General features: G+C 38.3%; 1 protein-coding gene across 1 annotated transcript in view; it reads right to left on the bottom strand.

Annotated features, from left to right (window-relative positions):
- Dhc36C (Dynein heavy chain at 36C) overlaps nucleotides 1–13,431 on the bottom strand; it is a 592,122-nt gene that overhangs the window by 505,315 nt on the left and 73,376 nt on the right. Inside the window, exon 12 of the mRNA XM_090380456.1 lies at nucleotides 1,587–1,865. Coding sequence (XP_090236582.1) covers nucleotides 1,587–1,865 — 279 coding nt within the window. The remainder of the gene's footprint in view (nucleotides 1–1,586; nucleotides 1,866–13,431) is intronic.

Genomic DNA, 13,431 nt, shown 5'->3' on the forward strand with positions numbered 1-13,431 from the left:
TAGCCTGCCTAATTTAAAAACTTTCCTGGAAAGTCAATCGTGACTCTTCAAAAAGAGTTCAAAAAATTATAAAAAAATGCATATCTTTTAACTACACCAATGAGCCAAAACATTATGACCAGTGAGTCGTTATGCAAATCGAAGCAACTGCAGGTGAACTATGCCATGTGCACGGGTCTGGACATGGTAAAAAAAACACCCAATACTGAGCTCCGTTAATCAGTGTTACTCTTGTTCTTCAGATGGGAAAAGCAGCGGACTTAAGCGAGTTTAACAAAGGGCAAATTGTAATGTCCAGACAACTGGATCAGAGCATATCCGAAACGGCACAGCTGGTGGGATGCACCCAGTCAGCTGTGGTTAGTACCTACTGAAAGTGGTCCGAGGAGAGAAAACCTAAGAATCAATGGTGAGATGTTGGACGACCACAGTTCATCATTGCTCAAGGTGAGTGAAGGCCCTCCTGGATGGTACATGGCAAGAGAAGGGAAACTTGCCAATAATTGGAATGCTGGTGACAGGAGTAATGTGTCACAACACACAGTACATCGAACCCTGCTGAAAATGGGACTGCATAGCCCCAGGTCACTCCGAGTGCCCATGCTAACCACGGTTCACTGGCAACGGCACCTAAAATGGGCATGTGAGCATCGAAACTGGAAGAAGGTTGTCTGGTCCGATGAATTACTTTTCCTGTTGCACCATGAGGACGGCCAGGTATGTGTGCATCGTTTACCAGGGGAAGTGATGGCGCCTGGATGCACCGTGGAACGAAAACAAGCCAGTGGTGGCGGTGTCATACTTTGGGCGATGTTCTGCTGGGATACCCTGAGTCCAGTGATCCATGTGCCGGGCATTCTGACATCTAACACAAACCTAAACATCGTTGCTCACCAGGTACATCCTTTCATGGCAACGGTCTTTCCCTCTGGCAGTGCCGTCTTTCAGCAGGATAATGCACCATGCCACACCGCCCAGATTGTTCGAGACTGGTTCGCAGAACATAAGGAAGACTTCCAGGTACCTCCCTGGCCTCCAAATTCCCCAGACATCAATCCCATCGAGCATCTGTGGTTTGTGTTGGAACAGTAACTCCGATCTGTGGCTGTTGTTGTTATTTAGTTTTTAGGAGCATTAGCAACTAAGGCCATATTGCTCCGGGATATGCGGTGGTCAATCCCTGACCTTTCCGCATCCTCCGTATTTGGTGGTGACGGGCTCGAACCCCGATCTAATCAAGAAGCGTGTGCTACGCACTGCCGATCTGTGGCATCTCAACCATAGTCATTACAGGAGTTAAAGAATCTGCTGGTTACGTGTTGGTACCAGATACCACAAGACAAATTTAGAAATCTTGTAGCATCCGTGCCTCTCTGAGTACGAGCTGTTTTGGCTGCACGTGGAAGACCAACATCGTATTGTGTAGGTGGTCATAATGTTTTGGCTCATCAGTGTATTCTGAATACAATATTTGGAATATATTTCATCTTTACATATTAGTGACTATTTTGAGAAAGTGGTGTAAAAATCCTTCAGATTAATCATTTTTATAATAAAATTTTTAAAAAATAATTAAAATAACTCACCTTGAAAAATTTTCCCAAGGCAATGTAATCCAATCCATCTGAACAATTAAATACAACACACTGCTTAGCCACTGCTTTTGCTAAATCTTTGGTAGTTTCAGTTTTTCCTGTGCCAGCAGGACCTTCAGGAGCTCCTCCCAAATGGAGATGTAAGGCACCATATAATGTACGGTAGCAGCGATCTGTTAGAGGTGTAATGACAAGTCGACCAGTATTGCCCAAGTACTCATACCCATAAGGCAGCGTTGAATTTATCATTCGTGTCAGCATATCATTTTCCTAAATTAAAGTCATATATTGAAAAATTTCTGTTCATGATGTCTCTATATGTAATATTTACAAAGAAAGAGAGCATTTGAGTGAGGTTTATAAAAATAACTTGAGTAAAAGAAATCAAATTCAAGGGGTTGAGTGTTTCAGTTTAAAGCCAAGGCAACTCAAATCAAATGATTACAGCTGAATACAGGTGGGACTCAAGTTTATGCCGGGGTTAGTTTCCTGAGATTTCCGGCGTAAAATGTAATCTGAAGCAAAAATATAATGGGAACATATGTAAATACATTAGGATCCATTCCAAGATTTTCAGTAATCAACACAAAATACTTGAAAAATGTTTTATTTTATGAAATTTATGTATTGAAAACTGTATAATGTTTAAGAAAAAGAAAGAAAATTTACTGCTATAAAAATGATAGAATAGATGTCTGTTTGGTTTTCTTATTTTCTGATAATAAGTTATAATATGGCTATAGAACTGTCTCAAATTTCTCTCTTAACAGTTGAGTTCTGCTCCCAGTTGGGGTCGTTGCTACAGAAGATCTCGCATCCTTTATTAATAAGAGCAATATTCTCTTGCACTGATTTCACTGTTAGTGTCCTAACTGGCATTGCAGAGTCAGCTTCACTTTCCTCTGTGTCTTCTTTGGACAGTTGTTCAACTAACTGTTCTGAACCTTCCATTGAAAGCTCTTCACCATGACTCTCAAGGAGCTCATTTATGTCACCAATTTCTACATCATCTAGTCCTATTTCCTTCTATCTCTGTCACATTCTCTATTATTGATGCAAGGGTAGTGTCGTGCTCTTGCAAACCCGGAATGCAGTCAAGCCAAAGCTTATGCCAGACACTATTCATACATGATTTTGACACTTTACTCCATGCTGCTGAAATGTTGGAGATTCCTTTCATAATGTCGTATGACTTCCAGTAGTCTCTCAACATGACATTATTGGACACTTGAATAGCCTCAGAAATTCCCTCGTGTGTTGTCCATAAGTAATAAGCCTTGAAGGTGGAGATTGCTCCTTGATCCATAGGTTGTAAAAGTGAGGTTGTGTTTGGTGGAAGGAAGACAATCTTGATCTTGAAGCATTGTCCAGAAGCAGCAAAACCTTGTGAGGAATGTATTTTTTGTACAGAACTCCTTTACCTCCGGTCAAAAATACGACATGTACCAGTCACTAAATATTGTCTGCGTAACCCAGACCTTTATGTTGGAATGCCAGAAGACAGAAAGCTGTGTTTTCGTGATTCCCTCCATAGCACATGGTGTTTCTGAATGGTAAACTAACATAGGTTTTAATCTGAAAATTATGGAAGCATTGCCACCCAACAACAAAGTCAAACAATCCTGGGCTGCCTTGAACCCAGGGGCAGAATATTCTTCACGAGCAGTGAAGGTGCGGTTGGGCAGCTTTTTCCAGTAGAGGCCCATTTCGTCTACATTAAAAATGAAGTCTGGGGTAAGATAGATGTAGGATAGATGTGCGGAAATTTGTCTTTAGCCAGCGAGTAGTTGGTTGGTGGAACAGCCTTCCATCCCTTGTTGTGGAAGTTGATAGCCTAAATAAATTTAAGGCTCAGCTGGATAGGTATTTTGAACGAACGGAGGGGTGAAATGGGAGTGGGTTTTTTTTTGGCTGATGCTGCATAAGCTTGCTTTCTTGCATCATATGCCTCTACTAATGCTAATGCTAATGTAAGCTTTTCTTCATCGACGACTTTTTGAAAATAAATTGGAAATTCATTTGCAGCTGTAATATCAGCACTAGCTGCTTCTCCTGACATTTTAACATTATGGATTTTTGTTCTGTTCTTGAATCTAAAAAACCATCCTCTTCACCGCTTAACTCATCAAACAAAGATTTTGCTTTATACCTGATAAGTGATTCTGTTAGAGGAAGATGATGCTGTGTCATGTCATCAATCCACAGGTCAAGCAGCTTTTCCATTTTTTGACTGTTTTATTCCAGGAATAGGTGTAGTAAGAGGATCCCACACAAATATTGACTGCTGATTGGGAAGAATTGCTTTGTGGTCTCAGCATTTTTCATCATAGTTGTTACAGTTGATAGTGCTAAATTGAAGGCACGACACATATCTGACAGAGTTTCACCTTTCTCCATTCACCGAATAACTCCTATTTTTTCTTCAATTGTCAATGATTTATGTTGTTTTATAGTCTCTTGTCCAGAAGCACTTGATAACACACGTTTTGGGGGCATGGTGGTAGATATGTACAGTATCTGTAATATTTGAAAATATGTATTAATGGAAAGAAGACTGCAAGATGGACTACAAACACAAACAGCTAGAAAAACTGAGGGCAACTAGGAGGGAAAAAGAATGCACTTGTTAAAGGGACTGGAGAGTAGGAGTGGGACCAACCAGACTTAACCTTTCAGCGTCCTGTACTCTAGACACCAGTGTATGTTTGTAAGTTCACTTGCAGTTCTTAGTCTGTGGTTAAAGTAAAGTACAGTCGGTCCTCGTATAACACGCGTTTACATTACACGAATTCGATCATACACGATTTATAAATAGGGGAACGATATCTTATATAACACGAACTGAATTCACTTATGCACGATTCGCCTTTGTGTTTACAAAAAATGGCAGTCGAATGCAGAATCACCCCAACCGAACGCAACAGGATAGGGATGAAGAGAAGATTCTGAAAATGTATTTATGTTTTTTATATCAGTGAAGGGGAAACACACTTCACCATAATAACGTAAAAACCAACACAATTCCAGCTATCGATATAATCGCAAATGCAATTAGATGGAGTTTACTACCAGTTTATAACAGATTCCACTAGCAGAAACGCAACTGGAAATTGTTTTATGGTAGTAACCCCCAGAAATGTGCTTTAGTAAAATGTGAGGTGTTAATAGTGTATCTCGGCCTTTACGGTGTTGTTTATTCAGTTGCTACACGGGCGCAGCTTTGTTTATGTGTATCAAGCATGCCTCCTCGTTTTGTAATTGTGCTTTATTCCCTAAAAATGAGTAAAATACTTAAAAGGTGTGAAAAGGAAGCGTCCTGGTGAAGACACTGCAGATTCAGAGAAAAAAAAAAAAAAAGCAATATCGATAAACAGAGGCAGACTGGGTCAAAAATTCTTACCTGGGAAAATTTATAGTGGCCTCATACTACGGTTTATGGCCAAAATCACACCGGCCTCCAGCCCACCGGGATTTCCCGGGTAAGGCTTATGGCCAGTCCGCCTCTGTCGATAGAGGAAAAAAAATGAAATTGTGAAATGCTTTGAGCAAAATGAAAGACCATGTGATATTGCACATGCTACAGACCGAAATGAGGCAACGGCAAGAATTAGAAAGAATGCAGAGAAAATAAAAACAACTTTCATAGGAAGTGTAATTAAATCCATTAGATTAAGACACAAAGAATTGGAAGAGATGAAACAGCTGTCATCTGTTTGGATAGAAAATCAAACAAAAAACAAGTTTGCTTACGATAGAAGTAAAAGCATTAGCAATATTTTATTACGACTATTTTATTTAATATAATAATTTTTTTACTATTTTATTAATAACTTTTTATTATTTAAATAAATAATAAAAAATAAATATTTTTTATTATTTATTATATTATAATAAAAATATTTTTTATTACGTATTTTAATCGTTATAAAATACTTACGTATTTTATAACGATTAAAACTACCCGATTATTTATTGTGTTTGGTAATGTTTTGGTTCCAAATGTGTGTTCAATCTTGGGTGGTCAGCACCTAACCCCACTTTTCCCATAGGGCCTGTTGTTTATATTGCACGATTTTGCATTGCACGAGGGTTTCTAGGAACACAACTATCGTGCTATACGAGGACAGACTGTAATTTGCTTTTTCTCGTTGCATTTTATATTCCATTTTTTTTTTTTTTTGTTTACTTATTTAAATTTTAGGCCATAGTTTATCATTTAATATTATAGTTTTATTACAACATAAGTTTTATTACAATGTCGGGACCATCTGTGTCTAGGAAGTTGGACAGAGTCATGACTCATCACCCCCTCCAATCGTGACCTATGAGAGGCGCAAAAGTGAAGTGGGCATAGATTGAAGCAGTGTAAACCGAGTCTTACCTGTACAGGAAAATCCCTGTACTTCATTCTAACACTGGCTAAATTGTCAGTTAATTATAAAAATGTTAATGAAAGACAGAAGTTACATGTTAATTAAAGACAGAAGTTACATGTTAATTAAAGACAGAAGTTACATGTTAATTCTGTTACAGAAGGTTACTAAAAGTTACAGCAGAGTAAATAATTTGATTGGAGAGATGATACATCATAATAATATTTAACTGGAGTTATGGATTACAAAATTACTGATTTTTCCATTACCAGTATAAATACTGGCTAATTATTAGCAAATTCAATATGATTTTGGAAAGTTTTATTTCATTCATTACACGGCTTTTGGATTCTATCACAATAAATTAATATTTTATTTAAAGAACTTTTTTAATGATTTTTTAATTCACTTTAGCCATTAAAATATGCTTGTAATAAGCATAAAGCATCAAGGCCTTCATAATTTAATTTTTACCTGATTTTGGTGCAGGTCAATCCTGCTGCCAAAAATGCTCTTTCTGATTCAACACTTGTTGGACAGATTGTCATTAAGTATTTATAAACCAGTTATAAATATTTTCCTCTTACTTTTTCCTCACAAAATATCTTTATTTCTTTTCATGCAATTTTTCTGATATCTTTTGTAGTATCTTGAATATTTGTTGTGTTTTCTACCTCAGAACTAACGCTTTGCTTAATCATTAGATGATGTATTTTTTTCACTGTTAGTGAACTGGTGGGCACTTTTGGCATTAAAACATCATTGCCATCTTCATCAGATTCATGGTCATTACAATTTTTATTCTCATCATATACATTCAGGCATTCTGCTGTTTCTTCTATTATTAGTTTTTTCATAGTCATTTTAGATGTTTTATTGAATATATTGTAGTCATCATCTTTATAGATTTCATCTATATTGTGAAGAAACTTCAACATGTCAGAATAGTTGGTTTGTCTTTCTTTTATGTATTTAATTAATTCTTCCTTAAAATATTATCAGTTAATTCTTCCTTAAGTTCTTTACATAGAGTGCTATTCTGTCTTGTAATTCATCTAACAAAAATTTTAATCTGACATTTGCACTAAAATTTGCATCCTCGCAACAAAGTGTTTCTACAGCAACTTTTACTGGCTTTAGAGCAGATATCACATTATATACCAATTCATCTTGAGTGAAGTTAAAACAATTTCCCATTTCGATAAGGCTTTCTTATACAGTCTCTAACTTCATAAAAAATGCTCCAGCATAGTCAATAAACTATTCCACATCGTTTTTGAGTCAATAATTAATGATTTTTCTTTCCCAAGTCATTCAACAACATTTATCTGTAGCACTTTATCATTTTTTGTAGCAGATTTTCTAAACATTTTTACAATTTTCGAATCTTGGCAATTAATGTATTGATACTAGAATGCAACATATCATTTTGAAATGGCACATCAATTATTTTCTCCATACCTTTATCATTCTCACTCTTCATCTGAACAATCATCATTGATAATGTATTTTCTATAAATAATTTTTACAATAGCCAATTGCATTCCATGCACTAAGCACAAATGATGAATAATGCCCTAAAGGTGGCAAAATTTCTGCATTACTCCTGTACCATCTATGGTACTGCCAGCAAAATTTTCATAAAGAAGGCAGAATTTGACCAACTTAGCTTTAAGAATTTCTTGGCATTTTTCAGCTGACATCTTTCCATGAACAAGGACAAGATTTCAAAAATGTTTCCATGTATGCTAATACAGGAACTCCCAGACTTACATAATACTCGACATACGGAAATTCGACTTTACATATGTTTTTTCCAGCCCGTGCAAACTTTAAAAAAATTGTGGAAACATATCTGGCATCCCGCAGGAATAAACAGAGGTATCATGACAATATCATAATTTGAATCCAATAACACACTGTTGTTTTTTTTGTTGTTGTTTGTTGTAATTCGTTCAAAGTCCTCGAAGTTGAAAATTTCACTATATTACTAAGTGGTTTCTCTCTCTTAAAGGTCATATTTAAAATGGAAATTGCACTAGCCTTTCATCATTATCATATGTTCCAGTTATAAAAATAAATTTTGAATGACTTTGTGATATTTTTCTAAAGCACGTTTCTGGTTACGACCAAAAAACAATTTGCACTTTCCGGCATACTGGGCTTTTCTATTCTTGCAACTAATTATAAACAGGTAGTAAACTCAATCTTATTGCATTTGCGATAATACCGATAACTGCAATGTGTGGGTTTTTACGTTATTATGGTGGAATGTGTTCCCTTCACTGAAATCTTCAATCATATAAAATACAAATTTTTAGAAACTTCTCTTCATTCCTATTTCTGCATTGCAATGATGAAGTTAAAGCGACCAACGAAAAAAATGCAAGTGGTGGTAGTGCCAGAAAATGAAACAAAATTGATTTAGAAATGAAGATGAAAATAATTAAGAAGTACAAAGTGGGGCAAAGTTTGTCAGCTTCCTTGGACTCGGGGAAGGTACTCATAGACTGGAGATGTGCAAATGTGACCCCAATTCACAAAGGTGGATCAAAGGCTGACACAAGTAATTATAGACCTGTGAGTTTAACTTCTGTTCCAGGAAAATTAATGGAGGCACTGATTAAAGAAGCACTGCAGGATCATCTAGACAAGATTTCAGTTATAGCTCGGACACAGCATGGTTTTGTTAAGGGAAAGTCTTGCCTGACCAATTTGATTGGATATTATGATGCAGTCACAAAAGAACTGGATGCAGGGAATAACTCTGATATTATATATTTGGATCTTAGAAAGGCTTTTGATACTGTTGCATATGGAAGACTGCTGCACAAATTGGAGCAGTGTGGCATTAGAGGCAAATTGCTGCTATGGATAAAGGGATGGTTTGTTTGTTATTTGGTTTTTAGGGGCATTAGCCACTAAGGCCATATTGCTCCGTGAATATGCAGTGGTCATTCCCTGACCTTTCCGCATCCTCCGTATTTGGTGGTGACAGGATCAAACCCCAGTCTAATCAAGAAGCGTGTGCTGCACACTGCCGCTCCTTCCCACCTGGCTACGGAGGTGCATGAAGGGATGGTTCAGGGGGAGAAGACAGAGAGTAGTAATCAATGGACACTGCTCATCGTGGACTAATGTTATTAGTGGAGTCCCTCGGGGCTCAGTGTTGGGTCCATTATTGTTTTCTGTATTTATAAATGATATTGATGATGGTATATCCGGCTTAATGTCCAAGTTTGCAGACGATACAAAGGTTGGCAGGGTTGTCAAGGACACTACTGACACTATGCTGCTGCAACAGGATCTGGAAAGGTTCAGCAGATGGGCTGAGAGGTGGCAAATGAAGTTTAACATTGACAAATGTAAAGTACTCCACATGGGAAACAGCAACCCCAGAGCAACGTATCAACTCTGTGGTACTACACTGACAGTGGTAGAAATGAAAAGGACTTGGGGATAATTGTGCAGGGCAGATATGAAGTTCTCTGAGCAGTGCAGATGGGCTGCAAGAGTAGCTCATAGAGTATTGTCAATGATATACAGGAATTTTTTCAGCAGGGATAAGGAGGTGATTATTCCATTGTATAAGGCAATGGTCAGGCCACACCTAGAGTACTGTATACAGGTCTGGAGGCCTCATTTCAAGAAGGATGTAGAGCTGCTGGAACGAGTACAGAGAAGGGCAACAAGATTAGTGAATGGAACAAAGGGGAACTCTTATGAAGAAAGGCTTAAGTTTTGCAAATTACAGTGTCTGGAGACTAGACACCAGCGAGGTGATCTGATAGAGGTGTATAAGGCCTTGAATGGTTTAAGCATGCTCAATGCTGATGGGATTCTTCCTCTAGCTCGGAAAAATCACCTGAGAGGGCATAAATTCAAATTGAGGAAAGACAGATGTAGGATAGAAGTGCGGAAATTTGCCTTTAGCCAGCGGGTGGTTGGTTGGTGGAACAGACTTCCATCCCTTGTGGTGGAGGTTGATAGCCTAAATAAGTTTAAGGCTCAGCTGGACAGGTATTTTGAACGAACAGAGGGGTGAAGTGAAAGTGGGTTTTTTTTTTTTTTTTTTCTTTTGGGCTGATGCTGCATAAGCTTGCTTTCTTGCATCAAATGCCTCTACTAATGCTAATGCTAATGAAGTTTAACATTGACAAATGTTAAGTACTACATATGGGAAACAGCAACGCAAGAGCAACGTATCAACTCTGTGATACTACACTGACAGTGGTGGAGAATGAAAAGGACCTGGAGGTAATTGTGCAGGCAGATATGAAGTTTTCTGAGCAGTGCAGACGGGCTGCAAGAGTAGCTCATGCTGTATTGTTGATGATATATAGGAATTTTTCTAGCAGGGATAAGGAGGTGATTATTCCCTTGTATAAGGCAATGGTCAGGTCACACCTGGAGTACTGTATACAGGTCTGGAGGCCTCATTTCAAGAAGGATGTAGAGCTGCTGGAACGTGTACAGAGAAGGGCAACAAGATTAGTGAATGGAACAAAGGTTTGCTCTTATGAAGAGAGGTTTGTTATTGTTTGTTTGTTATTTGGTTTTAGGAGCATTAGCAGCTAAGGCCATATTGCTCCGAGGATATGCGGTGGTCATTCCCTGACCTTTCCTCATCCTACGTATTTGGTGGTCACGGGCTTGAACCCCGGTATAATCAAGAAGCATGTGGCATGCAATGCCCTGCCTACCTAGCTACAGAAGTGGCCATGAAGAAAGGCTTAATTTTACAAATTACAGTGTCTGGAGATTAGGCACCAGCGAGGTGGTCTGACAGAGGTGTATAAAGCCTTGAATGGTTTGAGAATGCTCGAAGCCGATGGGATTCTTCCTTTTGCTCAGAATAATCACCTGAGAGGGCATAAATTCGAATTGAGGAAAGACAGATGTAGGATAGATGTGCGGAAATTTGCCTTTAGCCAGCAGGTAGATGGTTGGTGGAACAGACTTCCATCCCTTGTTGTGGAAGATGTTAGCCTAAATAAATTTACGGCTCAGCTGGACAGGTATTTTGAATGAACAGAGGGGTGAAATGGGAGTGATTTTTTTTTTTTTTTTTTGGCTGATGCTGCATAAGCTTGCTTTCTTGCATCATATGCCTCTACTAATGCTAATGCTATTGCAAGGGAATTAGGTCTTGCTGCTTCAAAAGTGAATACTATTTTAAAGGACAGTGCGCATATAAAGCAACATGTCAAAGGATCAACGCACTTAAGATCAACAGTGATCACAAAAAGTATTCAGGTGCTATATCGAAGATGGAACAGCTGTTAATAATATGGATGGAAAATCAGATTCAGAAGCAGGTGCCCCTGAGTCTAATGATCATTCAGGCAAAAGCAACATGTCTTTATAAAGATATTAAGGATAAGTATGGCGAACCCCAAACCAAGTTCGTAGCAAGCAATGGGTGGTTTAATACGTTCATGTATCGTGCTGGTTTCCACAATGTTAAAGTATGCGGTGAAGTTGACAGTGCCAATTCTGCAGCTGTAGAGAAATTTTGTGATGTATTCAAAAAAATTATTGATGAAGGTGGCTATTGAATGCAGCAAATTTTTAATGTTGATGAGACTGCTGGGTATTGGGAAAAAAATTCTGTATATCGAACATACATTGCCAAAGATAAAAATTCAATGCCAGGTTTCAAAAGATAGGACCACGCTCTTACTTGGGGCCAATTCAGCGGAAGATTACAGATTGAAACCACTGCTTGTATACCATTCAGGAAATCCTTGTGCATTTAAGGGCATCAATAAAGCCACCCTACCTGTGTTTTTCCGATCAAAACAGAGAGCATGGATAACAATTGGTTTAAATGCTGCTTCATTCCAGAGGTTGAAAAATATCGTAAAGACAACAACATTCCTTTCAATATTTTGCTTCTATTAAATAATGCCCCTGGACATCCTATGCATCTAGATGATTTCAATTCAAAAGTGAGAGTCATATATCTACTGCCAAACATTACTTCACTCATCCAACCTATGGATCAGGGTGTTATTTCGAATTTAAAAGCATTCCTAAAAAGGGTGACAAATCCCTCCCATCCAATTATCGTCCCATTGCAATTACTTCTACTCTTTCTAAAGTAATGGAGAAATCAATTAACCGCCAACTCTTAAACTACCTAGAAACCTTCCGTCTGATCATCGATCGCCAGTATGGATTCAGTCAGTGTCGATCCACTGGTGATATTCTGGCTTATGTTACCCATTTATGGACTAATTCAATGGAAAGGTTTGGTGAAACACAAGTAGTTGCTCTTGACATCTCAAAGGCTTTTGATCGTGTTTGGAATAAAGGTCTTCTAAACAAGCTTCCATCTTATGGTTTGCCAACTATTTTTAGTAATTGGTTATCCAGTTTTCTCTCTGATCGCTCACTGAGGGTGATGGTAGATGGCTCTCTGTCTTCTAACTTCTCCACTAATGCCGGTGTCCCCCAAGGTTCAGTTCTTTCCCCCACTCTTTTCCTCTTGTATATCAATGACCTTCTTCCATTGACTGGAAATCCGATCCATAGTTTTGTCAATGATAGCACATTGCATTCAACTTTCCATTTTGAGAAACCTTGTCCTGCTCAATCAGCTTCAAGTTCTCGAAAATCTGCTGCCAATTCCCTAAATGCCGATCTTCAGGTAATTCTCCAGTGGGGCAAAGACAACTTAGTTGATTTCAACCCTTCTAAAACTCAGTCTTGTCTTATATCTGGCAAAAAGGATTCTTCTGCTCCTATGCTTATCTTTGGTGACACTCCGATTTCTAGGCAAAATGATATATCTCTTTTGGGGATTACCCTGACTTCTAATCTCTCTTGGCACAAGCACATTACAAATATTGCTTCCTCTGCATCTAAAAAACTTGGTTTTCTCTTTCGCTCTCGGCGTTACTTTTCTTCCAAACAGCTTCTCACTCTGTATAAATCACAAATCCGCCCTGCCATGGAATATTGTTCCCACATCTGGGGTGGTGCCCCCAAAACCTCTCTCAGGCTTCTTGATTCCATTCAGAAGAGGGCAGTTAGGTTAATTAATGATTTATCTCTAACAGAGTCTCTCCACTCGCTTTCTCATAGACGTACTGTTTCTGCTGCATGCCTCTTCTACAGATACTTCCATGGGCACTGTTCTTCTGAATTGGCTTCTGTAATTCCCGCTCTCTCTTTCAAAACAGTCCGAAAATGTGCCGCCACCATCCAACATCCATTTACTGTCCAACTTCAAATCCACAGAACCAACTTTTCATCTTCCTCATTTATTCATTCAACTGCCGTTTTCTGGAACAACCTTCCTTCATACGTATTTCCTGAAAATTACAATCTACAGAAGTTCAAGTCCAATGTCAACAAATATCTTCTTTCGTCTTCTCAACCTCCAACCCAAGCACGGTACTAAGTACTATAGGTTCTAATACCTCTCGTGTTTGGGGTTCGCATAAAAAAAAAAAAAA

This window comes from Mastigoproctus giganteus, chromosome 8 (assembly GCF_048544385.1).
Source record: "Mastigoproctus giganteus isolate SK-2022 chromosome 8, ASM4854438v1, whole genome shotgun sequence".
In the NCBI taxonomy this organism is placed as follows: domain Eukaryota; kingdom Metazoa; phylum Arthropoda; class Arachnida; order Uropygi; family Thelyphonidae; genus Mastigoproctus; species Mastigoproctus giganteus.